The 27975-nt window shown below is 34.5% G+C and overlaps 1 protein-coding gene across 2 annotated transcripts in view; it reads right to left on the bottom strand.

Moving 5' to 3' along the window:
• The window catches only part of EYS (eyes shut homolog), a 1930870-nt gene that overhangs the window by 921901 nt on the left and 980994 nt on the right, over positions 1 to 27975 (bottom strand). For both annotated transcript variants that reach the window (XM_030928557.1, XM_030928558.1), the window contains exons 22-23: positions 24366 to 24558; positions 21475 to 23241 (exon numbers count right to left, since the gene is read on the bottom strand). In XM_030928557.1, the coding sequence (XP_030784417.1) occupies positions 21475 to 23241; positions 24366 to 24558 (1960 nt within the window). The remainder of the gene's footprint in view (positions 1 to 21474; positions 23242 to 24365; positions 24559 to 27975) is intronic.

The following is a 27975-nucleotide window of genomic DNA, read 5'->3' as shown; positions in this document are numbered from 1 at the left end:
TAGTGAGAGACTTTAACACCCTACTGGCAATATTAGACAGATCAACAAGACAGAAAATTAACAAGGATATTCAAGACTTGAACTCAGTTCTGGACCAAGTGGACCTAACAGACATCTACAGAACTCTCCACCCCAAATCAACAGAATTTACATCTTATCACTACCACATCACACTTATTCTAAAATTGATCATATAATTGGAAGTAAAACACTCCTCAGCAAATGGAAAACAATGAAAATCATAACAAACAGTCTCTCAGACCACAGTGCAATCAAATTAGATCTCAGGATTAAGAAACTCACTCAAAAACACACAACTACATGGAAACTGAACAAATTACTCCTGAGTGACTAGTGGGTAAATAATGAAATGAAGGCAGAAATAAAGAAGTTATATGAAACCAAAGAGAACAAAGACATAATGTACCAGCATCTCTGGGATACTCCTTAGTGTTTAGAGGGAAATTTATAGCAGTAAATGCCCACAAGAGAAAGCAGGAAAGATCTAAAATCGACAAGCTAACATCACAATTAAAAGAACTAGAGAAGCAAGAGCAAACAAATTCAAAAACCAGCAGAAGACAAGAAATAACTAAGACCAGAGCAGAACTGAAGGAGTTTGAGATACAAAAAAAAAAAAAAAAAATTCAAAAATCAATGAATCCAAGACCTGTTTTTTTGAAAAGATTAACAAAATAGACCACTAGCTAGACTAATAAGGAGAGAAGAATCAAATGGACACAATAAAAAATAATAAAGGTGATATCACCACTGATTCCACAGAAATACAAACTACCATCAGAGAATACTGTAAACACCTCTATGCAAATAAACTAGAAAATCTAGAAGTAAGGGATAAATTCCTGGAACCATACACCCTCCCAAGACTAAACCAGGAAGAAGTCAAATCCCTGAATAGACCAATAACAAGTTCTGAAATTGAGTCAGTAATTAATAGCTTACAAACCAAAAAAAAAAGTCCAGAATCAGACAGATTCACAGCCAAATTATACCAGAGGTCCAAAGAGGTGCTGGTACCATTCCTTTTGAAACTATTGCAAACAACAGAAAAAGAGGGACTCTTCCGTAACTCATATTATGAGGTCAGCATCATCCTAATACCAAAACCTGTCAGAGACATAACAACAACAAAAAAAATTCAGGCCAATATCCCTGATGAACATCAATGTGAAAATCCTCAATAAAACACTGGCAAATTGAATCCAGAAGCACATCAAAAAGCTTATCCACCATGATCAAGTCAGCTTCATCCCTGGGATGCAAGGCTGGTTCAACATATGCAAATCAATAAACATAATCCATCACATAAAAAGAACCAATGACAAAAACTACATGATTATTTAAATAAATGAAGAAAAGACCTTTGATAAAATTCAACACCCCTTCATGATAAAAACTCTCAATAAACTAGGTATTGATGGAACGTATCTCAAAATATTAGGAGCTATTTATGACAAACCCACAGCCAATATCATACTGAATGGGCAAAAGCTGGAAACATTCCCTTTGAAAACCAGTAAAACACAAGGATGCTCTCTCTCACCACTGTATTTAACATTGTATTGGAAGTTCTGGCCAGGGCAATCAGGCAAGAGAAAGAAAGAAAGGACATTCAAATAGGAAAAGAGGAAGTGAAATTGTCTGTTTGCAGATGACATGATTATATATTTAGAAAACCCCATCATCTAAGCCCAAAATCTCCTTAAGCTGATAAGCAACTTAAATAAAGTCTCAGGATACAAAATCAATGTGCAAAAATCACAAGCATTCCTATACACCAATAATAGACAAACTGCCAAATCATGGTGAACTCCCATTCACCATTGCTGCAAAGAGAATAAAATACCTAGGAATCCAGCTTACAAGGGATGTGAAGGACCTCTTCAAGGAGAACTACAAACCACTCCTCAAGGAAATAAGAGAGGACACAAACAAATTGAAGAACATTCCATTCTCATAGACAGAAGAATCAATATTGTGAAAATGGCCACACTGCCCAAAATAAGTTATAGATTCAATGCTGTCCCTATCAAGCTACTGTTGACTTTCTGCACAGAATTAGAAGAAAACTACTTTAAATTTCATATGGAACCAAAAAACAGCCTGTATAGCCAAGATGATCCTATGCAAAATGAACAAAGCTGGAGGTATCATGCTACCTGACTTCAAACTATACTACATGACTACTATTACCAAAACAGCATGGTACTGGTACCAAAACAGATATACAGACCAATGGAACAGAACAGAGGCCTCAGAAATAATGCCACACATCTACAACCATCTGATCTTCTACAAATCTGACAAAAACAAACAATGTGGAAAGGATTCCCTATTTAATAAATGGTGTTGGGAAAATTGGCTAGCCATAAGCAGAAAGCTGAAACTGGATCCCTTCCTTACACCTTATATAAAAATTAACTCAAGATGTATTAAATACTTAAACATTAAGCCCTAAAGCCATAAAAACCCTAGAAGAAAACCTAGGCAATCAATACCATTCAGCACATAGGTATGGACAAAGACTTCATGACTAAAACACCAAAAACAATGCAACAAAAGCCAAAATTTGCAAATGGGATCTAATTAAACTAAAGAGCTTCTGCACAGCAAAAGAAACTATCATCAGAGTGAACAGGCAACCTACAGAATGAGAAAAAATGTTTGCAATCTATTCATCTGACAAAAGGCTAATATCCAGACTACAAGAAACTTAAACAAATTTACAAGAAAAAAAAATACATCAAAAAGTGGGCAAAGGATATGAACAGACACTTCTCAAAAGAAGACACTTATGTAGGCAACAAACACATGAAAAAAAAACTCATCATCAGTGGTGATTAGAGGAATGCAAATGAAAACCACAATGAGATACCATCTCATGCCAGTTAGAATGATGATCATTAAAAAGCCAGGAAACAACAGATGCTGGCGAAGTTGTGGAGAAATAAGAAAGCTTTTTCTATTTCTGGGAAATGTAAAGTGTAAGGGAGTGTAAATTAGTTCAACCATTGTGGAAGACAGTGTGTCAATTCCTCAAGGATCTAGAACCAGAAATACCATTTGACCCAGTGATCCCATTACTGGGTATATACCCAAAGGATTACAAATTATTCTACTATAAAGACACAGGTACATGTATGTTTATTGCAGCACTATTCACAATAGCAAAGATTTGAAACCAACCCAAATGCCCATTAATGACAGACTGGATAAAGAAAATGTGGCACATATACACTATGGAATACTCTGCAGCCATAAAAAAAAGGATGAGTTCATGTCCTTTGCAGGGACATGGATGAAGCTGGAAACCATCATTCTCATCAAACTAACACAGGAACGGAAAACCAAACACCACATGTTCTCACTTATAAGTGGGAGTTGAACAATGAGAATACATGGACACAGGGAAAGGAACATCACACATAAGGGCCTTTTGGTGGGTGGGGAATAGGGGAGGGATAGCATTAGGAGAAATACCTAATGTAGATGGCAGGTTGATGGTTGCAACAAACCACCATGGCATGTATATACCTATGTAATAAACCTGTACATTCTGCACCTGTATGCTAGAACTTAAACTATAAAAAAATCAATTAATTAAAAAAAGATTTTCAGTTAAGCTGTGGTTGAATAAAATAACAAACCATTTCCCAGTGTAATATTGATAAGCAAGGAACACATGAATCACAGAGTCTCAGAATAAGATTTGCTCAAAAGCTACCTTGAGTGAATTAACAGGATTCAGCTGGAAACAAAGAAAAACCTTGAGGGAGAAGTATCAGTCCTAATAAAATGTTCACAGTTAAAACAAAAATAAACAAAAACTGATATATTCATTTCTTGTGTTTTTAAAGTTCAATCAAATATAAAATTGGGGGCATAGTTCCTGTGGGGTTAATAAAATTCACTCAGTTGATGAAAAATACGTAATTTCATTTACAGCCCCTGTTGGTTTTAAAAATGAAGTATTTTTCAAGTATACACAATGATACATATATGCCTTCAGGTAGAAATATTACATGATCTAAAAGAACACAATTTTGCTTTATTGATTTCAGGTGTCAAAATGATAAAATACAACTTTATTTCCTTCCATTACAGAAACCTCAACAGGCTGTTTAGAGAGTGATAGAGGCACTAGTATCAAAAGAGAGAAAGTACATTAGAGAAGATAAAAATGTATTCAATGTCTAACTAAAATGGTAAGCTACTTAGGGAAACTTCACCCAGAATAAGACTGTGATTGAAAATCAAACAGAAAAGTATAGTGCTTAATCATAATCTTAAAAGAGTTATTCTTATCATCTGATGTTTCCAAATTATATACAGAATTTTATCCACATGAAAATATGGATTGAATTTTCATGTCTTGTTTCTTCAGGATTAAAATGCTTTTTAGAAAATAAAATATTACAAACATTTCAAAGAAAAGGGAAAATAAAGAGCATTTTATTTAAAAAGGAAGACATTGTTGGAATACAAAAGTTAATGTGGTTTCTACACTTGAAGGTTCTTAGAACTGAAAACACAGAAAGTAGGGGTTAGATATTGCATAAACTGAAGTTGTCAAAGCAGGATGAGGAGTAAGGCTCTTAGGAAGGAAGAGACCACCTCAGGGCAGAAGCAGGGAGTCCAGGGAAGGTGGTAAGAACTGACTCAGAGTATCAGAGAGCTAGTGAAATATTAAAACATATAAATAGCAATTAATAAGATCTAGAGAAGCGTTGGAAGACCCTGGCTAAAGTATGGTCAGGTACACAGAACCACAACAGAGGCAAGAATGTGACCATGTTTAGAAATCAAATGTCAGAATATGGTAAATTAGTCAGCAGTAAATGAAGAAGCCAAAGGTATGGTACATAGTAATAAAATTCAGGGCAAGCACCAAGTTCAGGTTTCAAGTACTCTAAGCTTAAGGAACTAGATAGGTAGTTAATGAGTTGTGTCCGTAGTTTAGAAACTAAAGAGTATACGGAATTAAATTTAAAAACTGAAAGTTTGGGGACAGGCTAACATTTAGGTGGTACTGTGACAGCAATTTATATAGATAAATTCATATAATCCTCAAAATGACTGCACACAATTAGTGGTAGCCGTATTTTACAGATGAGCAAACTGAGGCTATGTCATAGAACTTTTCTAAAGACAAAGAGCTAGGAAGTTATAGAATAGAAATTCTGGGATTTATTCACCTTCCAAAATTCTGCCATATTACCAGGCACTGAAATTGAACAACTGAAGGAGTTTAAAAAATTTTGGAAAATGCATAAGGACTTTGAGCTAACATTTGCTTTAGTATGGTAGCATTTATATCATCCTTGACTAGCCAGTGAAAAACCTGTAATAAGTGATCTGAGAACAGTGAGAGTTTGCTAAAATCATGTAAGCAACATTGTGACTTGGTGATCAGTGCATTTCCTACTTGTTCTTTGGAAGTGACTTCCTCAATCTATCTTTTTGGAGAATGAAACTCATTTGTAATGAATATATGCCCAACTCCAGGTTTTTAGAATGTTAAAGAAAGAAGTGACTTTAAAAGTCCTAAGTATTTTTCAGATGAGAAAATTGAGATTAAGACAGGTTAATATATTTAAAAATTTAAAAATACATCTGTCCAGGGCAGAGGGGAAACAATATCAAACAAACACGTTGAGAATATCTTTGCTCACTTGTTCCCACTTAGATATTTATGGGGAAAGGTCTTGAGAAGACTGAAGAATATCAACGAATCTATGGTGCTATGTATATTTATTTATGAAATTTTTGTCTGAATCACAAAAAATCTCATATTTCTTTTAAGCTTTCAAACAAAATAATTTTATTTAAAAACAGTTTCTTATTTAAGAAAATTACTAAATTATGAACAATATAAGCAATTATTTTTCATGATGTATCAGCCTTGTGCTTAATTTGCCATTAGGAGGCAACAGTAATCTCTAAGAAAGCTAATTTAGTATTGAAGCTTTTAAAAATGGATTGGATGATATTTCCTCAGTGGCATGTAAAATCCCAACCCCCAATAACTCAGAATGTGATGCTATTTATAAATAGAGTTATTAGAGATGTAATTGTTTAAGATGAGATCGAGACTGAATTCATTACGACTGGTGTTCTTCTAAAAAGATGGTGTGGCCGGGCGCGGTGGCTCAAGCCTGTAATCCCAGCACTTTGGGAGGCCGAGGCGGGCGGATCACGAGGTCAGGAGTCGAGACCATCCTGGCTAACACAGTGAAACCCCGTCTCTACTAAAAAACACAAAAAACTAGCCGGGCGACGTGGCGGGCGCCTGTAGTCCCAGCTACTCCGGAGGCTGAGGCAGGAGAATGGCATGAACCCGGGAGGCGGAGCTTGCGGTGAGCTGAGATCCGGGCACTGCACTCCAGCCTGGGCGGCAGAGCGAGACTCCGTCTCAAAAAAAAAAAAAAAAAAAAAAGATGATGTGAAGACACATGGGGAGATTACCTGTGACAAGAGGCAGACATTGGAGTGATGCAGCTTCAAGTCAAGAAACATCAAAGTTTGACCACCACCAAGGAAGCTAGGAGGAGGCAAGGAGGGATTCTCCCCTGTAGCTTTCGGAGGAAGCATGACCCTGCTGACACTTTGCTTTAGTACAGCTAGACTCCAGAATTGTGAGACAATAAATCTCTGCTGTTTTGAGACAACCAGTTTCTGGTATTTTATTATGGCAGACCTAGAAGACTAATATGTTACATTGTTCATCAAATATTCACTATTCAAGCATTGGTGTCAATTAAAATACTTAGAGTAAATATAATCAAATGTCATGTATTCAACATCCACCATCCTCTTTAAATATTTTCTTTTATAGTTCTGTATTTTCTAATTATTACCTCTGTTCTCTCTCTCAATCATTCAAATTATATTTGTTTTTCCATTCCATTTTGTCTTTCCGTTACATGAAAATGCACACTACACATACACACACAGACATATGCATAGAATATTTTAGTTAAAAATCACATGATCAGGACATTCATAGCTTATGTTATTAAATATTACAGTTAAGTAGAGTTCCTCAATTCAACGTGAAGACATAAATCAGTTTCCAAGAATGAGCATAGATGCACAACACTAAATATATATTTTAGAATCAACATGACTTATTAACTTTTGGTAGATACAGGTATCACAGTTTCTTTCTGTGCCTCAGGGTTGTAATCAGGAATGTCATTATAAACTTATCAGAGTTTTGCATTATAATAGAGCTGTTGTTACAGACAGTTTCAAAGCTGATAAAAATTTCTGATAAGCCTACTTGTAGCATGTCTAAAAATTGGTTTCCATTATTTTCCTTTATTTGTCCTTAGAGAGTGGCTTAAGATGCTTCTCTCTGCTTCATAAAATTGATTATCAAAACAAAAATAATCCAATGCATCAGAAAATTCCATTAACTCAACCTTCAAAACATGTCCAGAATCTGACCATTTCTCAAGCCTTCAAGTCTGACAGACTAGACTGAGCCATGGCCATTTCTTGCCTGGATTAGGGCATTAGCCTCTTAACTATTTTCCCTTCCTGTCTTCCTGCCCAAACCCCACACACTCATCTGTTCTCCATAGTACAGTCAGAGTGGTCACTCAGATCATTTCACATCTCTGCCCGACCCCTGGAATAAGTCTTTATTTCCACTCAGGATACAAAACAAGGTCTTAAAATTGCCTAAGCTTATTGGAATCTAATTGTGCTCCTCTCCCCCATTATATATGTGACTTCATCCTCTACAAGTCTCTACCTTGCTTGCCTGCTCATCCACACTGTTGTCCCTGATGACCCTAGAAAATGTGAACATATGCCTACCTTAACACCCTACTGGCTATTTGCTCTGCGGGCTATTCTTCCCTCCTATAGCTACACTGTTAGCTCTCATCCTCTTCAAGTTGTCTTCCTCAAAGAGATCAATCTTGATGGTAGAATGTAACATTGCTGTCACTCACTCTTCAATCCAGAACTTGTGACATCCCACACTTGCTCTACTTCTTTTTCTTTTATCACATTCTCTTTCTCTGTCTCTCTCTCTCTCTCTCTCTCTCTCTCTCTGTGTGTGTGTGTGTGTGTGTGTGTGTGTATGTTTCTGTGTGTTTCATGCTTAGTGTTTATTATCCGTCTCTCTCCACTAGAAGTTAAGCTTCAGAGGGCAGAAAGTTTGTCTCGTTTTCTTGTTTAGTAATGTATCACTAACTATGGAGTCCAGGAAGTGGTGTGTTCACAATAAAAAATGCTACTAAGTGAAACATGGTAATTACAGAAGAATACATTTTATGGTAATCACTAGTACACTTAGGTGATAACACTGTTGAGGGGTTTAAATAATATCTTAATTATTGACATTAAATACCATCTCAAAATATTGCTGATTGATGCCTATTAAAGTGACAAGTTGTCATATTGCACCACATGCTTCAAGTATAAATACATTTGGGAGGCAACAGAAACATCTTTTCATTAATTTTCTACATACGAGTGACTGACATTAGTAAACAGAATTTTAAAAGTCTGTGGAGAAGCAAGTTCTTCTCCTCATTAGCAGAATTAGGTATGTTGGTCCTGCCCATGGGCAAAAGAATGTGAGTCTCAAGTTTGAGATGAAACCAGTTTTGATCTCTACTCCCTTGCTTTAATCAATTCTGCCCTGGCCTCTCACAATATCTGGAGTGAGAGACGTTTTCTGCCAGAAGGCCCAGCTAAGAACTGCCGTAGCAGGAAAGTTAATGAAGGCCTCAAGGACAAAAATGATAAGCAGAACCTCACTTCCTTCCTTGAACAGTATATTGGAAGGCAAAACCCATGATATCTGGATTTCACACACTCAAATTCCAATGCCAACTCACTGGAAACTGAGCCAAGGTAGTCTTTGCCTTTATATCATCTGGAAAGCTGTATAGAGACCAAATATTCAACCCCAGATCATTCTCATTTATGAAGCAGGTATTAAATAAATGCCAGTTACTATTATAATTATCCTTGAAACCAGGAATTTTTGTCTTCATTGCAATGATTTCTAGAGATACCCACTGAGTATCTGTGCTGTTTCTTGGTCCAATCATTTCCTCCTTATAAATGTCCTCCACAAGCCTTATTTTATTATCACTGGACCAGGTCACAGACAGGGTTATTGGCTTAGGTCCTCTGCTTAGAACATGAAAATGCTGATTCTCATTCATATTCTCAGTGTAGATTGACATTAAGTCCTGAACCTTTGCTGAACTGAATCTTTGCTCAAGAACAGATAGCTCTTTCCTACATGAATTCTGCTTTCTGGATATCTGGAATCAAGCACTGGCTGGTTCCTTCAAAATAAGCCATGATCTCTTATCTTTACATGTCTCACTAGCTGCCTAGAGTCTCATGGTATCAAATCATTTACCTGTTCAAAGTCACTTTTAACCCTCATTAAGTTAATAATTTATTGGGATTACTGTATATTGAGCCACCCAACTTCTTCCTTAGGAACCAGTCACATTATATTTGTTTATTTATTTTTAGTCCCAGGGTGTTTTCCCTTCCTAGACTTCTACATATTCATAGCTTATGTTGCCCTGTTCATAGAAGCTTTCACAGCTAAGCCTTCTTAACCTATATTAAGTTGATAAGACAGTTTTTAAGATAGGTGACTTACAGACTTTTCTGGGATCTCCATCCTTACAGCAAAGCTTTGAATAAAGTATTATATCTATTAACATATAACTTCTCCTGAAAAGGCTCAAATATTGCTGAGGGAAGCTAACAGAAACAATAAATGACCAAAGTCAAGGTGCCATTGAGTTAGCACAATATTCTATAGGAACAAGAATAAAGGGAAAAATTAAATCTTCATTTCTTTTTCTTTCTTTTTTTTTTTTTTTTTTTTTTTACAGAAGTCTTCCAATGGGCAGTGACATTTGAATTGGGTCTTAGGACAGGAATTCTGATAGAATGGGCAATAAAGGGCGTTCATGAACACTAAAGTGCAGAGTTGTGCAACTGTATGACAGGACTGAGGAATGGAGAATCATAAAACAGCTTAGAAATGGGTGGTAGACAATGACTTTAGATGATGCAATCAAAGTTGAATCTACTAGTTGGAATGCTTAGGATTTTAAACCTTTTCTCATAAAAAATGAATAACTCTTATAACTTTTAAAACAGAGGAAAGAAAATAATATGTATATGTATATATTATTTTTTAAACCTCTGACAATAATGTGGAAGGCAGAATAGAAAGAATAGAGACTAGAAACTGTCCATTTAGAAAGAACTGCATTAGTTCAAAAGAGATCATAAGAGCCAAAACTGGAGTAATAATAAACAGACATAAAAAGCTGAGAGAATTCCTAAATAGAATTCTTTTGATAAAATAAAGTTTACACTGAAGTTTAGAAATCCAGATGGATGTAAATTTCACAAGAGAGATGAATCAGGGTAAAGGAAATATGGGTAGGGAGGGAGATGGAGATTTTGGTGTTGGGAAGATGACACTTTTATCTCAAGTTTAAAGTATTGAGAGACTTATAGGTGAAACACAATAAATAGTACAAAATAAGAGTATATATCTCTGCAGATATTTGAAGCGATGAGTGAAAGAGGAAAGAAATTGTGGACTAAAGGAATAAGAATTGACTAAAGAATGAAAGATGAGTGGAAAGAAAGCAGGAAGGGAGAAAGAGAGTGATGGGAAACATCTAAAAGCAAATGTTGGAGGATTCTAACATTTAAGTTGTCAGCATGTGAAGAGGAGTCTGTGCATAAAACTGGGGTGGCAGAGTAGGGAAGGAAATTACAAAATAGTGGCACCCTGGACCTGGCTACATGCAAAATGTTCTGGGCTGAACTGAAAAGGAAAATCAGGGACGTTTGTTCAAAAACATAGGGAAAATGTACTGTTACAGGTAATTAAAGCTTTTTCCTTTGTTTTATGGCCTTTATCTCATCATTTTATGGTATTTTATTTGCTGTTTAATGTCATTCTATGTAAGAAAAATTTTCAAATGTTGGCATAAATACTATCATTGATCTTTATGTTGTGTAATGCCAGCTTTAATGGCAAATATAAGCGAATTTAACAATTAGGAGGAAACATCAAAATTACATAATTCATATTTCATGGTTCATACATGCATTTTATTCTTACCACAATAGTGGAAACACTGAAGCCAGTGGCTTGCATAATGCCCTTACGTTGCACTCCCTTTGAATCTGACTGAGCTATTACATACTATGGCTCCACCAAGAGTGAAGTCCTTCTGAGGTCACACACCCCTGAAGATAACACTGAACAGATCTGAGGACTTCATGAAGGGCAGATAATGGGTGTCTGCCACTGTCCATGTGTTTATGATAGGGTGCCATCAGAGTGGTAGGGAAGACAGGGTCATTGTGACTTGAGATAGAACAATAGAATTAAGCAGGTCTGAAATCTGAATTTTTCCGAGTCCATTTATGGCTGATACTAAAACTTGGCCAGAAAAGTATAATAAAACAAACCAAGAATTGTCAAAATTTACCCATATCATTGTATCAGATGCTGGCAAGTTTTCCTATAAAGAACAACATCGTAAGTATTCCGAGCTCGTTATGTGTGACACAACCTCTGTCTCAACTATTCAACTTTGTTGTCATTGTACAAAATTAGTCATAGATAATATGTAAACTGGTGGTCGGCAAGCACTGGGCCATGGATTGGTAGCTGTCTATTAGGAATTGGGCCACATAGCAGGAGGTGAGCCTCCTATCAGATCAACAGCTGCATTAGATTCTCTTAGGAGGTGAACCCCATTTTGAACTGCACATGTGAAGGATCTAGGTTGCATGTTTCTTATGAGAATCTAACTAATGCCTGGTAATTTGAAGTAGTGCAGTTTCATCCCAAAACCATCCCCCAGCCCCCCGTGGAAAAACTGTCTTCCATGAAACTGGTCCCTGGTGCCAGAAATTTTGGGGACTGCTGATGTACATGAATCGGTATAGTTATAGTTGTGTTCCAGTAAAACTGTCTTTCCAAAAACAAGGAATGGGCCAGATTTGGCCTGCAGGCCATAGTTTGCCAATCCTTGGTCTATGCTATTTTTCCAAGGTCACGTACCACTGAGATTGGTATTCAGCAATGAAAATGGAAGTATTTCAAAACCAAAGAACTGTAGCATGCACAAAAAATGTGTGTATTATTAAACTATCACAATCACTCTACTGTATTCTCTATATAATATCGATAACACTATTCCACACAGTGACTAGTGGGAGTGAAATGCAAATAATGAATGCTCTGGAATACTACAAACTAGCACAACACAAAAGCATGGGGTTTTCATTTGTTAGGAAGGTGCTAGGAGATGTAAAGGAAAGAAAATGCCAGGATTTTACTTCTGATCTTATTGCTCGTGTGTGCTGGGTTTCAGCAGATACAGTCGGGCCTGTAGGAAAACCAGTAGCATTCATTACTGGGTTAGTTCCAAATGAGGTTAATTGTATATACTTTAAGTAAGTTAGAACAAAAGTGAGGTTATATATTGTTACAAAAGATTCTGTCTTCTATGCAAGTACTTCCTTGGCAACAGGAAAAGGGTTCTGAGTGACTCCTAATGTAGCAAAGTAACTTGGAGAGGTATGGTTGGAAGTGTCTACATTTTACTTGTAGGTTGGACATCTTCTTTGGTGTTCAATAGTTTTAATCAGAAAGAAAACTTCTTCCCTATTTGCTGGTTTATAAAATGTAAATATAGGAATGAGGAGTTTGAAAACCCTGGGATATAAACATTATTCAAAAAACACTAGGATATAAACATATGATTCAAAATAGGTAGAAAAGAAAAAATATATTACTGTTTTAAAGAGTTATAGCTCATATTTTAACACTTCTGGTCCCAAATAAGCAAGCAGGAAAACAAACAAACCATCATAGTGCTGGCTAGTGCCTGTCACAAAGTAGACCATCAATGAACACCTGAATATTAAATAAAATGATGTGATTAGGCCAGGCGCAGTGGCTCACACCTGTTATCCCAACACTTTGGGAGGCCGAGGTGGGAGGATCACCTGAGGTTGGGAGTTCAAGACCAGCCTGACCAACACGGAGAAACCCCATCTCTACTAAAAATACAAAATTAGCCGGGAGTAGTGACAAAGGCCTGTTATCCCAGTTACTCAGGAGGCTGAGGCAGGAGAATCGCTTGAATCCAGGAGACGGAGGTTGCAATGAGCCCAGATTGCACCATTGCACTCCAGCCTGGGCAGCAAGAACGAGACTCTGCCTCAAAAAAAAAAAAAAAAAAAAAAAAAAGATGCGATTAATTCCTTTCAATTTTTCTTCTAATTTCACTAAAATGTAAAGAATACTGTAGAAATGTGATTAATGATTTTAACATAAACATATAATTTCATTAAAAATATGTAGATGGCATGTTTGTATATAAAATATATCTCTGTATTCCATGCAGGATATATATCATACTTTTTTCAGTTGATTTCCTGTTAACTATTATAATGCTATGACTTACAATAATTTTCTACATGAATATATTTCTCAAAATTCTTGTAGTTTATTTTAATCTAATATGAATAAAATGACCAAATATGCTTTTTGAAGTATTCTTAATATCTCAATAAAACACATATTTGCAAAAACATATTGTTCTGATAAAGTATATATAGTAATTTGTAAAGCATGTAGAAAATAAAAGTAAACATTAAAAACAATATTAAGGTTCTGGAAGAATTAGGTTGCCTATGTGTGGTGTGCATGTATACATGTATCTAGAAATAGGTTGTATACATGGTTTATCATTTATTTCTTATAGGATGAGAGAAGCAATTTTCCATGTCAATATTTATTTAATAAAGCCATCATATTAGGATAGTAGTTGTTTTCCAATTTTCTTAAATTTTAATGTCATTTTACTATATCAGTAATAATTTTCTAAAGTTGAAATTATGATATTTTAATGCTTTTAAAATGTCTATTAGAAAATCATCCTCCAGAAAGACGGTGCCAATTTACATTCCCACCAACAGAGTGCCTTCACTGTGACTTTCCTAATTCAGACCATTACAATTGGGGGGGAAAAAAAAAAGACTAACAAGTAGTTATAATTTGTGTCACATTTTGAATTTGGTACTGAGTTGCTCTTAATAATTTTTGAATATATTTTACTGCATATAGTTATTTTTTGCAAATTGTTTTACTACTCTAGTCGTCAGCATTTTGCCATTAATTTAAAAGAACATTTAAAAATCATATGTCTGTCTTACAAGGTAAAACATAGCTGCATGTATTTTCTTTAACAATGCTTAAGATCTTTTTTTTGGCTTAGAAAGGTACTAGTTTTAGTTAATGTACTATAAAATGTACTCACTATCATCATTTAATTTATAATTTTCTAATTTTGCTTTCAGAGTTAAACGCTTTCAATTTTGAGATCAAATAAATACTATTCTTTGACCCAGCAATATCATTACTGGATATATACTCAAAATAAAATAAAATAATTTTACTAAAAAGACATGTACACTTGTATATTCATCACTGCACTATTCATAACAGCAAAGACATAGAACCAACCCAGGTGCCAGTCAATGGTGGACTCAAAAATAAAATGTGGTGTGTATACACCATTGAATACTACACAGCCATAAAAAGAACAAAATCTTGTCATTTGCAGCAATATGGATACAGTTGAGGCCATTATCCTAAGTGAATTAACAGAGGAATAGAAAACCAAATACTACATGTTCTCATGTGTCAGTGAGAGCTAAACAGTGAGCACCTATGGACTTAAAGATAGGACCAGTAGACACTTTGGACTAGTAGAAGCTGGGGAGGGAGCTTGTAGGGGTTGAAAAACCTACCAATTGGATACTATGCTCATTACTTGAGTGATGGGATCTGTACTTTAACCTCAGCATCACACAATACACCATGTAACAAAGCTGCACACATACCCACCGTATCTAAAACAAGTGTTGAAACTTTTATTCGGATCATTTAATGTTTTGTTTTGCAACTTCATGTGGTTATTCCTAATACAATTTATTTTGGTCTGAAACATAGAGAACGAGTTTTCAAAATAACACATCAACAGATTTCAGTAAAGAATCTTTCTCTATGGACTCACAATCCCCCCCACCCCCTTGGATGTAGTTTTATATGTAGCATGTATATCTAGACTTTCTATTCTATTTCCTTTTATCAGCATTGTCTGGAACAACATAATTTTTTTTTTTTTTTTTTTTTTTTTTTGTTGTTGTTGTTGTTGTTGAGATGGAGTTTTGCTCTGTCACCCAGGCTGGAGTGCAGTGGCCAGATCTCAGCTCACTGCAAGCTCCGCCTCCCAGGTTTACGCCATTCTCCTGCCTCAGTCTCCAGAGTAGCTGGGACTACAGGCGCCCGCCACCTCACCCGGCTAGTTTTTTGTATTTTTTTAGTAGAGGCGGGGTTTCACTGTGTTAGCCAGGATGGTCTCGATCTCCTGACCTCGTGATCCGCCCGTCTCGGCCTCCCAAAGTGCTGGGATTACAGGCTTGAGCCACCGCGCCTGGCCCAATATAATATTTTAACTATAGTTTTAATGTATTACATAAACATACACGTTCTCTTATTGCCCTTCCTATTCAACACTTTCCTGATTATACTTTTGCACTTTAAAATAATATAAGTTCTAAGCATTATCTTATTTGAACTTGTTTGGAATTTCTTTACACTTTTCAAATATTGTATGCAACATTAAGAGCCTATATTTCTGAGTGCTCAAATTAAGATATCACGTGTTCATTTATACACTTTTATGGTTAGTAAATTTTACCTTTTAAACTGTTCTGTATGCTTTTAATAAGCAGTAGTTGGAATTTTCTGTTGCTTAATGCTATGATTTGGATATTTGTGTCTACTCTAAAATTCATGTTGAAGCTCCATCACCAGTACTGCAGTATTAAAAAGTAGAGTTGTTAGGAGGTTAGACCATGAAGTATTCTCTCTTCTGGATGTAATTGGGGTCTGATAACAGTGCTTGATGGGGTGAGTTCAGCCCTTTTGATATTTCTTCCACTTGAGGACACCTAGAATGCCCCATCCATGAGGAAACATTCTTCACTAGACACTCATTGAACTTGCAGGCACCTTGATCTTGAACTTACCAGTCTCCAAAACTGAGAAATAAATACCCATTCTGTGGTATTTTGTTATAGTAACACAAATAGACTGAGACGCTTAATGCATTTTTCCATATTTTCTAAATTATGTGTAAGAAATTTGTGTACATGTATACCTAAGGCATTTTTAACTGTTAATGAGTTTAATGAAACTATCTCTTCTGTTTCAGCATTAAGACACTGAATATTGTTGTGAGCTATTTATAAATTGGTATGATTAGGAAACATTAATAGATGCCAAAAAGATTTGAAGATGTAATTCTTTTCAGAAAGAAAAATCAAGAGATAAAATGAACACATTTCATAATCTATCAATTGAGTGTTAAAGTCTTTTTGTTTCATGATGCACTAAATTATATCTTAACTTGATTTATCCTTTGTATTCTTGGAGAAATGCCCCTTTGTCATTGATTAGAATTTTATCTACAGTGTACATTTTTAAGTTTAGAATTGTACAACTAAAAATGGAATAAACATAACTCAAACACTCTATTTTTCCTATCCATTGCTATTCGAGAATATTTGGTTCATGAAGCTCTGGTTGCTCTTTTTTATATCCTACCCAAATAACTGGTAGAAAAAAAATAGTCATATTGCTGTAGGGAAATAATGACAAATTGCTAGAATATTCCCCTTTTCTCTTAAATTTTGTTTCCTTAATATGTTAAATTAAATACACAAATGCGTCCAGTTTCGAAGATGTCCGAGAAAAGGACTTTGATTCAATTTCATTGAGCTGTCACTGTACTACACAGCCAGCAATCATGCACTTCAAAAAGTACACAAAGCTCAAAGAATCAAGTTGATAGAGGTGGTTCCATGATGCCTCACTTTGTTAATTACAAGAGGTTGCTCAGAGTGTTATTTATTTATTTATTTATTCATTTATTTATTTATTTATTTTTTGCTAGTGGTCCAATACAAAGTGAGAAATTCACCATCAGCAAGGGACTCTAAAATTATAGGCTTGCCATCTTAGCCACTTTTCTATTATGGAAATACCACGTATGGTGGAAATGATAGCACTCAGTGGTCCACCTTAGAAGCAAACATCTCCCTTCATCAGTTGCACATTTGTTCTATATTTTGGCAGTGTCATGGAAACCACTGTGTGTAAGAAACAGTCATATATAATAGCTCAATCTTTCAAGATTTTTGCACTGTAGAACATTAGACTATGGCCTATCATATCATTTCTCTACATGAAGAGATTAGACCAGAGTTTTTATAAAGATCATTTCCAGTAATATGTTTTAATGGCTTTATACAACCACTATTAAGCAGCTATTTTAATGGCACTTTGCGTTATATGTTAGGTGTACAAGAATGAACAACACAGAAATCATCCTTACTTAACGCTAGTTGTTTAACTTGGTGCTGGCTATCATTTTAGGTTTTATAGGACCACCTCACATGCAGTTTACAAAAATGGGACAATAATTAAATTGAGGATATTTTCAAAGTTTACTAATAAAATCTGTTTTGATTAAAACTTATAATAATGAAATTTTAACTTCTGTTTTATAAAAACTCTTGACAATACATTCTGTTTTATTATAATTACTGCATGTTTTAACTAATAGTAAAAATAATAAATGAAAACTTGCATATTTTCATTTTAATATGATTGGATATATCCTTAAATGATGAAAAATTGATCTTTTCTTTTTGTAGAAACCATGTTAGAATAAAAATACCTATGGGAGGAATAAATATTAAATATGCATCTCATGGAAAACAACGTATGTTTTCATTATATTCTTAAGGGACTCTAAGGAGTTCTAATTTAGTTGCGACTGAACATTAATTCTTTCTTGAGTAGTTCAGTAGTTAGGCCAAAAACATGATGTCTTTTCTTTATAAATATATGCTATAAAATAAACAGAATGAATACATATTTCAACTGCCTTTTTATATTCAGTTCATATTTATAAGACTGTATATATAAAAATGAGTCATATTTTTAATTTTATAAAATGTTTCAAATTTATACATTTGTTTAGTTTTAAGTTTTCTGACTTTAGGTTTGTTACAAATTTCCGATAAGCAATACAGTGTTAAATTATCAAATTTCTTTTATTATCAAAAATATATCTCTATACCTAGGTTTTCCAATGATAAAATGTTTCTAGATCCTTATATGTGTTAATAAAATATATACTATAGCAATCCCTTACTATCTTGGAAATATTTCTCATTGTATTTATATTAAAAGCATATTATAATTAGATTTAAATCAAACAATGATATAAGTACATTATGCCTAGATAATGACTTGGTTAAAAAAAAAAAAAAATCAAAGGACAAACCAGGAATACATATAGAGGAAAACAAGTAAACAGCTAGATTTTTCCATGGTACTTACTTTAGTCAGACATTAACTAAACTCCTTGAAAATGTTTCAGGTAGGAACTGACAAATATTTTCTACTAAGTATTAGACAGTAAGTATTTTAGGTTGTGTAGGCCACATGGTCTCCTTGACACCTACTCATTCTTTTGTGACATTAAGTATCAAAGCAGCTGTAGATAATATGTAAGCAAATAGGCATGTCTGTGTTTTAATAAATCTTTATTTAAAGAAGCAGGCACGGAAAAAGATTTGATTTCAAGGGCTGTGGTTTGCCAACCCAGCTTTAGAAGCACTATAAGATTTTGGAGGAGAAACAGATGTCCTTGTAGGTATAGTAATGAGGATTTGGGAGGATGTGTGTAGGTTTTATGCCATATTACACTAATTTTTATAAGGGAGTTGAGTATCTATGGATTTTGATATCTTGCACGTTCCTGGAACCCAATCTTTCATAGATACCAAACAAGGACTACTATGACAACATCTGCATCTAAATTGTGTAAAACAATATTAAAAGAAGAAAATACTATAGTAACCAAGACAGTTGGGAATTGGGTAAAAGAAAGACATATGGATTAATGGAGAAAAACTAAGACTCCAGAAATTGACTCGCATGTATATCATTGATTGATTTTTGACGAGGTGTAAAAGTAATTCCATGGATAAGGAATATGCTTTTAAACACAGGGATCTGGAATAATTGTATCACCAAGTTTTTCTATTTTTCTTTCCTTCATTGCCAGATAATTTTAAGATGAAGTCTGGAAAGCAGATGAATTAGACTAGATGGTATTTGTCAGTTGAGAAGTTAGAAATAAATTCATTTACTAAACAAATATGATGGCTATGATATTCATGCTAAGATCAGAAAAAAATTGAAATAATCACTGTGATGAAAATTTTAGGAAGCCAATTCAAAATTAATTAGGATTGCCTAGAAGAATTAAGAGCCTAGTTGAGGAATTCATAAGAATTTTAGTGGAACAAGCCATTATTATGAATTTTGACAAAATACAAGCTGGAAACTGACAAACAAAGGAATTTAATACATCAACATTTGCTATTCCTGATCTTCTTTCCATCTTGTTTATTCTACCCTCTAAACACTGGAAACCAATTCAAAGGACTGGCTTTAGCCTCCAGCTACTGAACAGCTTTGGTTAGTAAGAAGCACCTGCAAAAGACTAGAAGACAACAGGAAAGGGATTGTCTAGTATTGTCTAGTCTCCTCCCTGTCTGTCCATATTGGATTACCTGTGTCCTACTTCCAAAGGCCACAGCTTCTGTAACCTAGAAGCTTTCCATTTTAGGTTCTGATCCTTCTCTTTCCTCTGTCTCTTTAGGCCCAGTGCTGGTAACTATGTTTTGCTGTTATTGCTCTCTTCAGAACCATAATATCCTTAGTTTTCCTTAAACTCTACTCACATTTTAATAAATAATCACTCTATTAAACTCTCTCCAAATACCCAATTAGACTGTGTTTATTCGCTGATGTGACCCTGATCAACACAGTGGATAAACATATTGGAAAATGTCAACAAATGCCTTGCAAATGATTTATCATAATGATTAAATGACTAGAAAGGCATGAAAAACTGGAAAGAGATTAGGAGATGTAGGTGAGGTCAAAATAATCAAAGAAGAGTTGCAATGGGAATAAAGAATGGGAAGAGTGAAAAGTAGCAAGATTATGTTTTAAAAGACCAAACTTAAGGTTTTATTTCCTAATAATTAAGAATTTGTGTCCTGATTATTTCCAAGAGTTGGCTATCGGATGTATTATTTGAGAGACATTTTAACTCTGCTGCATTTACCAAGAACCTTATATGTGGGAAACGATGTATTAGGCATTGTATGTGAGTTATAACAGGTAAACAACAAGCTATTAGCCTGTAAAAGTACAAGGAGAATGCCACATTTAAATTTGTAATTAATTTTATCATGCATAGGAAATTTTGTAGACAAAATTATATCATATTAAATATACCAAATAGAATGACTTGTTCTTTCATGTTACTGAATTTTCAGCCGTAAGTTACATACCCAACCCCTTTAAATGTTGAGGTAATATATGAAGCAAAAAAAACACAACCATACATACACAGACACAAAACACTATAAGTTTATCATTGAAGGAAAATTAATTTCACTGCCACAAAGTAACACTTGAAAATTCCACAAGATAGAACTTCTTTAAATAATGAAAAATCTTCTATTTCTGATAAACGCAATTCTTTAAACTTTTTCCTTTTTTACATCCTTACCAATTTGATAGCAATTACAAGGAAAGAAGAGATTAGTGCTTTCAAATGTGCTTTAAAGTAAGAACTGTTATCTAAGAAAACTGGCTTGTCATTAATATACCAAGGCTCTGAATTCAAATTCACAGATATTCTTTCATTTTTTGTATAGTGCTTTTGTTAAATAAAATACATGACATTAACTTATGTTCTGAATTATATAAAATGAAACATCAAAACTTTAAATTTAAAAATGATATACCATGCCATAGAGGACAGGTAATCTCAATAAAGTTCCAGTGATTTCATCTTTCCCATATAAAAAAATACCACCACCGAAGATACTGTTAGAAAGAGTATGTTATATTGTGTTCAACCTGACAAAGAAGCTATTTCAAGAAATGAGAATAATAAAAGTTATTTCTAAACTTTGAAAGATCTGTTGTAATGAATTGAACTAGTTCAGTTTCTGATTGCTTGCCAGCAGTATAGCTGTCTCCAACCTACTACTGTATTGATCTGGTAGCCTTTGTGCCAGTGCATAAAGAATAACCATCTGTGTCAGGTACAACAGCAGGTGCCTTCCCCATTGAACTGCTTGCTGCCCTGATTACAACGAGGCTGTTTAGAGCACCTGGTGACCATGACAGGCTCTTTCTTCTCTGTAGAAAAGAAACTCATTTCTAAAAGTTTACTGAACAGAAACTGAGAAACTCACCAGAAATCATCAGCCGTTGAGGTGCCACAATGGATTCCAGTGAAGACAAAGTAAGAGATCTAGTGAAGGGAAGATGCCAGCTTGCAGTGGGAAATTCCTGATATTGCACACTAGGCTGAAGTTCCCATTTGGACCATTCTGAATAAGTCTTGACTTCTTTATTAAGAGAGGTCATATAATCTATAAAATATGGCCAATCTGGCCTAATTACAGACATGGAGGAAGACATCTGTATTGAAAGTGCTGGAGTTGCTGAAACTGTATAAAATGCAACATCGGTGGTGACTTCTGAAAAGTCAGGCATTGAGCCTGTCAATGGTGGCAGATTATTTTTGAGGTCACTTGCAAGTGTAATTTCTGAATATGTCTTTAAAGTAACATCTGGATAACTTCGTAAGTTTAACTCAAAATCTAGAGAACTATCACTTGGGTGAAGTTTGAACGGTGTATGAGATCCTTTACTTTTTTCTATGTCCAATAAGCTGTCTTGATTTAATACCTCAGTGGGGCCCATAGTTATGCCATATTGTCTTATTTTCAATAGTTTTAAAATGTTTTCTGATACTGACAGTTCATCAGTAGTCAATTTTGAAGTCAAATCAGAATTCATCAAATCTGAAGAGATAGTTTGTGAAGGGACAATGGATAAACAAGTCTTATGCAAACATAAATTAACATCCAAATTACTTGATAGGGTAATGGATTCTTCCAAGGATGAGGATAAAATTGTTCTTTTTGCACTCTTTTTAGAAGGAAATAAAGATGGCACTTCTGTGAATGCCACTGATGGTGTTATTTCAGTAGCAGAAGAAAATGAATGCCCAGAAGTGATAGTTTGAGCTCCCATTAGTGCATACCAGCTGGCTAATATCGCTGAGTTCATCCAGAATGTCTCATAAAAGTAGGACTGTTTGCTATGCAAAACTTGATCTGAGAATTCATGAGAGGATTTTATTTCAGTCATAGAACATGTTGCACATGTTTGGTTTAATTCTCTTAAAGAATCAGCAGCCTGTGATTTGATGTTTGTGAGTCTCTGGTTGCTTGAAGCTTCAGTAATAGCCTGATATTCACTGGGAATGAAGGCTTTTGTACCGAACCGGTGCAGAGCTGATGAGTTTAAGATGGTTACCTGTTTAGATATAATTATCTTAGCGGGAAAAATGGGAGACATCGAGGAGCTGAGCAATCTCCAGTGCTCTCTTCTTGAAATTAAAGAAACAGCTGAATATTCTTCGATATCCTCTTGAGCCCCTCTAGAGACAACTGGAGTTGCACTTATGGAGGCAGCTGTAAGCAGGAATCCACGGGAGAGTAATGAGTGTCTGTTTAACTCAATATCAGCCCCTGGAATGCTTCTAATTACTGAAGTCGTTGGGGTAGCAGATGAAGCAATAGTCTGATAGTTCTCAAATAATAAAGATTGTGTAGGAAAAATAAAATCTGACATTAAGGAAGACATGATAAATGAGGTCCTTGCTCTCCTATCAGGAAAAAAGAAACCTAGTGTGGCTGCTGAAGTTCGAATAGGCATATGTGATGCCGATGTTTTGTCCTGGACAATTTGTGCTGGGTCATGAATACCAAAATTCAGGAATAGAGAAGAGGAAACATCTGTGGAAGAAAGAAGACTGTGTTTTGCTGAAAGCTCTCTAGTGACAATCAGTTCTTCGAGTAAGTAGCTTTCCAAGGGTGTGCTAATTCTTAACGTTGCCAAACCAGTGGTTGGGAGAATGTCATGCTTGACAATGCCTGTCTGTTTTGGACCTACAAAAAGGAAAAAGTCAAAAAGATTAGAAAAATGAATTAGAAATGAACCACTTTGGCACTGGGATAAATCTCAGGCAAATTGCACTGCCACCTTACATCCATTATATGCAGACAAATATGGTTCTTTAAATCATATTTCTAATAAAAGTATATGAGGAGGTTTAATGATTTCACAAACTGCATAAATGCAAAGATTCCTATTATTTACACTCCATGGGAGGGCTAAAGTCAGGACAAATGGCATTACACAGAATTGACATATTCCCAACTAAATGACTCCTTTGAATTAGAAAACATGAAAAATTACAACTCCTTTGCATTGACACAACCAATGAATGTTTGACCTATCAGGTTAGAAATGCTAGAAATATTGTTTTATTTCCTCAATAGGCAAAATGTTCTGTTTATATTAGATTACACTGTATTTCAATTTAAATTTTTAAAAGAATAGAAATTACATAGATGAAAAAGAGACAAGGTACATTTCTACTTAGAATATCCAATAGCCTTCAAAATTATTTTTTCTTAAAGAATTCCTTGCTAAGAACTACAATTCTTACTCTGATTATTCGAAGTGGCATTGACTACATGAAGAGTAAATTTGGAATTTAATATACAATGTACTGTTTATAATATGACATCACTTGATTTAGAAAGTTAAATAATTGAACATGAAAAAAACATGTTGTTAAAATAATTCACAATAGGAAAATAAGCACATATCTTTTACCTGAGTGTTAGTCAAATAATTTAATAGGAATATAAATTTACATTAATGACTCAGAGAATATGAAGTAAAGACACACTGAAGCAAGTAGCACAATGCCCTTTTAAAACAAAATGTGCTGGGATTGAGGTCCAGTTGTCTATTAAAATTTACACAGTGGACAGTGGAATAAAAACTGTTAATTTACATTTTTTTTTACTGATCCAGAAATAGTATTAGCAAACAACATTGCTTAAAACAAAACTTAAAACCGGACACATAACCAATAATGCTCAATTTTACACCCCTAGAAATCATGTATCTCAGAAAAAAAAGATTTTAATAATTCAGAAAATATGCTTTTACTACACAGCTTTTTCAAATTCAAACTTCTTAATATCTTACTTCTACTTACCTTGATCAACTGGATAAGTATCCATTATGGTTGGTATTCTAGTAGCCTTTATAGATGGAAAGCTACTGACCAAAGTCTCAGAAGGGAGAACTGTATATGTCTGTGTGGAAATGGGATCTGCTCTTTGAAAGATGGGAGTTAAACAGGTAATTCTCCTTATTTCATCACCACAAAGAAGCCCAATGGAGCAGGTCTGAAAATGACAATTACAGTAATTAAATTAAGTTCAGTTTCTTTGTTCCTGAGAGATATTTTAAAGTTTGTTTTGGAATCCATTTGCATTTTCATAGACATATTGGATAGCTCAAATAAAATATTTTACTTGAAAATTAATCTCTATAGTAAATTTTACCCATATATCAAAATGGACTCAATCCTTTCAATTAGAAATATGCACAGCTGAATGCCCAAATGTATTCTTAATTCCTTTAATTTTAAGTCAAAATACTATTTTTACATTTGTTTTGAGAATATAGTTTTTCAATGAGGAATTTGTACTGTATGGTAATTAATGTGGATATATAAAAAAAGTCACATTACAAATTATAAAACTTTTCTGCTCTAAAAGTAAAATTTAGTTGGAAACTAATGTAAAATGCAGTATCTGCAACAGAAAATCTAAAAACATATTCTTGTGATTTGCAAATTATTTTAGTTTGTATTGGCTTGCATTAGGAATGATCTTTGTATGTTTTAGTTTGACATGAAAAGGCTATTTCTACCATATCCTATAAAACAGCTTTCACATGAAGAAACTGTGAATGAAAATTGTGATGCTGTATAAATAAGTATAAATGGACCAGAGAGATACTTTTATAAATGTAGAGTTAAAAACTAGTTATACTATATGAATCATTTTTATTTGTAAGAAAATAATATTTCAAGAATGATTTTAAAATACTAAAACATGTCTATTTCCTAACACTAAAGACATACCTAATAGACATCCCTGCTTTAGTGTTCTAATATTTGTTAAAGATTACATCTCATTTTTCAGAACACTTAATTCTTGTTTCAGATGTAGGTGGTGGTTGTTTCACAGTTCCATATTCTGTAGTCACTTTGAACTCACACCAAGAAGTTTGTATAAATGTCAGATGATTCCTGATGTTAGATAACTGCTTCTCTCAACAAAGAAAAGCCCAGGACCAGATGGCTTTACTGCTGAAATTGATCATACTTTTAGAAAAGAACTAACACCAACTCTTCTCAAGCTATTACAAAACACTGAAGAGAAGGAAATTCTTCCTTACTCATTCTATGAGACCAGCATTACCCTGACACCAAAACTAGATAAGAACATTAAAAAAAAAATATCCACAGGCAACTATTATTAATGAACCTAGACACAAAAGTTCTCCCGAAAACACTAGTGAACTGAATACAACAACACATCAAGAAGATAATACACTATGATCAAGTGGGATTTACCCCAGGTATGCAAGGATGTTTCAACATATGTAAATCATTAAGTTTGATATATCAACCAACAATATCAAGGACAAAATCTATGTAAATATCTCAATAGAGGCAGAAACTAATTTGATAAAATTGAACATCACTTCATCATCAAAACCCTCAACAAATTTGGCATAAAAAAAACCTTAACATAATGAAGGCCACAAATGACAAACCTACACCTGAAATCATACTTAATGGGCAAAAGTTGAAACCTTTTCCTCTAAGAACTGTAAAAAGATAGGATGCCCACTTTCAACATTGTTATTCACCATTGTCCTGGAAGTGCCAACAAGAGCAATTAGGAATGAGAGAGAAATAAAGGGCATTCAAATTAGAAAAGAGGAAGTCAAATTGACCCTCTCTGCAGAAGACATAATCTTATATATAGAAAAACCTAAAGACTCTACCACAAAATCTCTTAGAGCTGATGAACAAATTCAGTGAAATTGTAGAATAAAAAAATTAACATACAAAATTTAGCATTGTTTCCATACAACAATAATGAACTATCTGAAAAAGAAATTAAAAATGCAATCCCAGTCACAATAGCCACACAAAAGAAATACATAGGAATAAATTTAACTAAAGAGGTGAAAAATCTCTTCAAGGAAAACTACAAAACACTGATGAAAGACATTGAAGAGGACACAAATGAAGGGAAAGACATCCCGTGTTCATGGAGCAGAAGAATTAATACTGTTTAAACGACTGTATTAAACCATTCTGCATTGTTATAAAGAAATACTTGAGACTGGGTAATTCATAAATAAAAGAGGTTTAATTGGCTCTCAGTTCTGCAGGCTTTAGAGGAAGCATGGTGCTGGCATTTGCTTGGCTTCTAAGGAAGCCGCAGAAAGTTTACAGTCATAACAGAAGGTGAAGAAGGAGTAGGCACATCACATGACAAAAGCAGGAGCAACAAAGTGAGAGAGGAAGAGAGAGAGAGAGTCAGGGAGGGGACGGGTAGGAGACACACTTTAAAATAACCAGATCTCACAGGAACTCACCAACTATTGTGACAACAGCAGAAACTGATGAGGGATGCGCCCCCATGACCCAAACTCCTCCCCTCAGGCCATACCTCCAGCACTGGGATTACAATTTAACATGGGATTTGGGTGGGGTCAAACATTCAAACTATAAGAATGACCATGCCACTCAAAGCAAACTACAGATTCAAAGAAATCTCTATCCAAATACCAATGATATTTTTCAGAGTGATAGGAAAAACAATTCTAAGTTCATATGGAATCACAAAAGATTCTGAATAGCCAAAGCAATCCTAAACAAAAACAACAAACCTGAAAGCATCACACTCTCTGACTTTAAATTATACTATGAAGCTATAGTAACTTAAAACATCATGGTATTGCTATAAAAACAGACACATAGACCAATGAAACAGAATAGAGAAGAAAGAGACATATCCATATATTTACAGCTAGCTGATTTTTGACAGAGATACCAAACGTTAGAGAAAGAATGCTCTCTTCAATAAATAGCACAGGGAAAACTGGATATTCATATGAAGAAGAATAAAACTAGACTCCTATCTCTCACCATATAGAAAAATCAACTCAAAATTGATTAAAGACTTAAGCATAAGACCCCAAGCTATAAAACTACTAGAAGAAAACATAGGGTAAATACCTCAGGACATTGGTATAGGCAAAGATTTTTATCAGTATGATCTCAAAAGCACAAGCAACAAAAACAAAAATAGACAAATGGAATTGAGTTAAACTAAGAATCTTCTTCATAGAAAAAGAAACAACTGACAGAGTCAACAGATAACCTGCAGAATGAGAGAAAATGTTTTCACAAAATGCATTCAACAAGGAACTAATATTTATAATTTTACAGGGAACTCAAACAACTCAAAAACAATAAAAAATACAACCCTATCAAAAAAAGTGGACAAAGGGCATGAATAGGCATTTTTTCAAAAGAAGACATACAAATGGCCAATAAACATATGAAAAGCTGCTCAATGTCACTAATCATCAGAGAAAAGCCAGTTAAAACCACAATGAGATACCATCTTACAGCAGTTAGAATGGCTATCGTTAAAAAGACAAAAAATAACAGATATTGGCAAGGATGTAAAGAAAAGGGAACCCTTGTATGCTTTTGGTAGGAATGTAAACTA

This window comes from Rhinopithecus roxellana, chromosome 4, assembly GCF_007565055.1.
Source record: "Rhinopithecus roxellana isolate Shanxi Qingling chromosome 4, ASM756505v1, whole genome shotgun sequence".
NCBI lineage: Eukaryota > Metazoa > Chordata > Mammalia > Primates > Cercopithecidae > Rhinopithecus > Rhinopithecus roxellana.
Note: the sequence above shows the minus strand (reverse complement) of the source record. Positions and strands in the feature narration are given on the sequence as shown.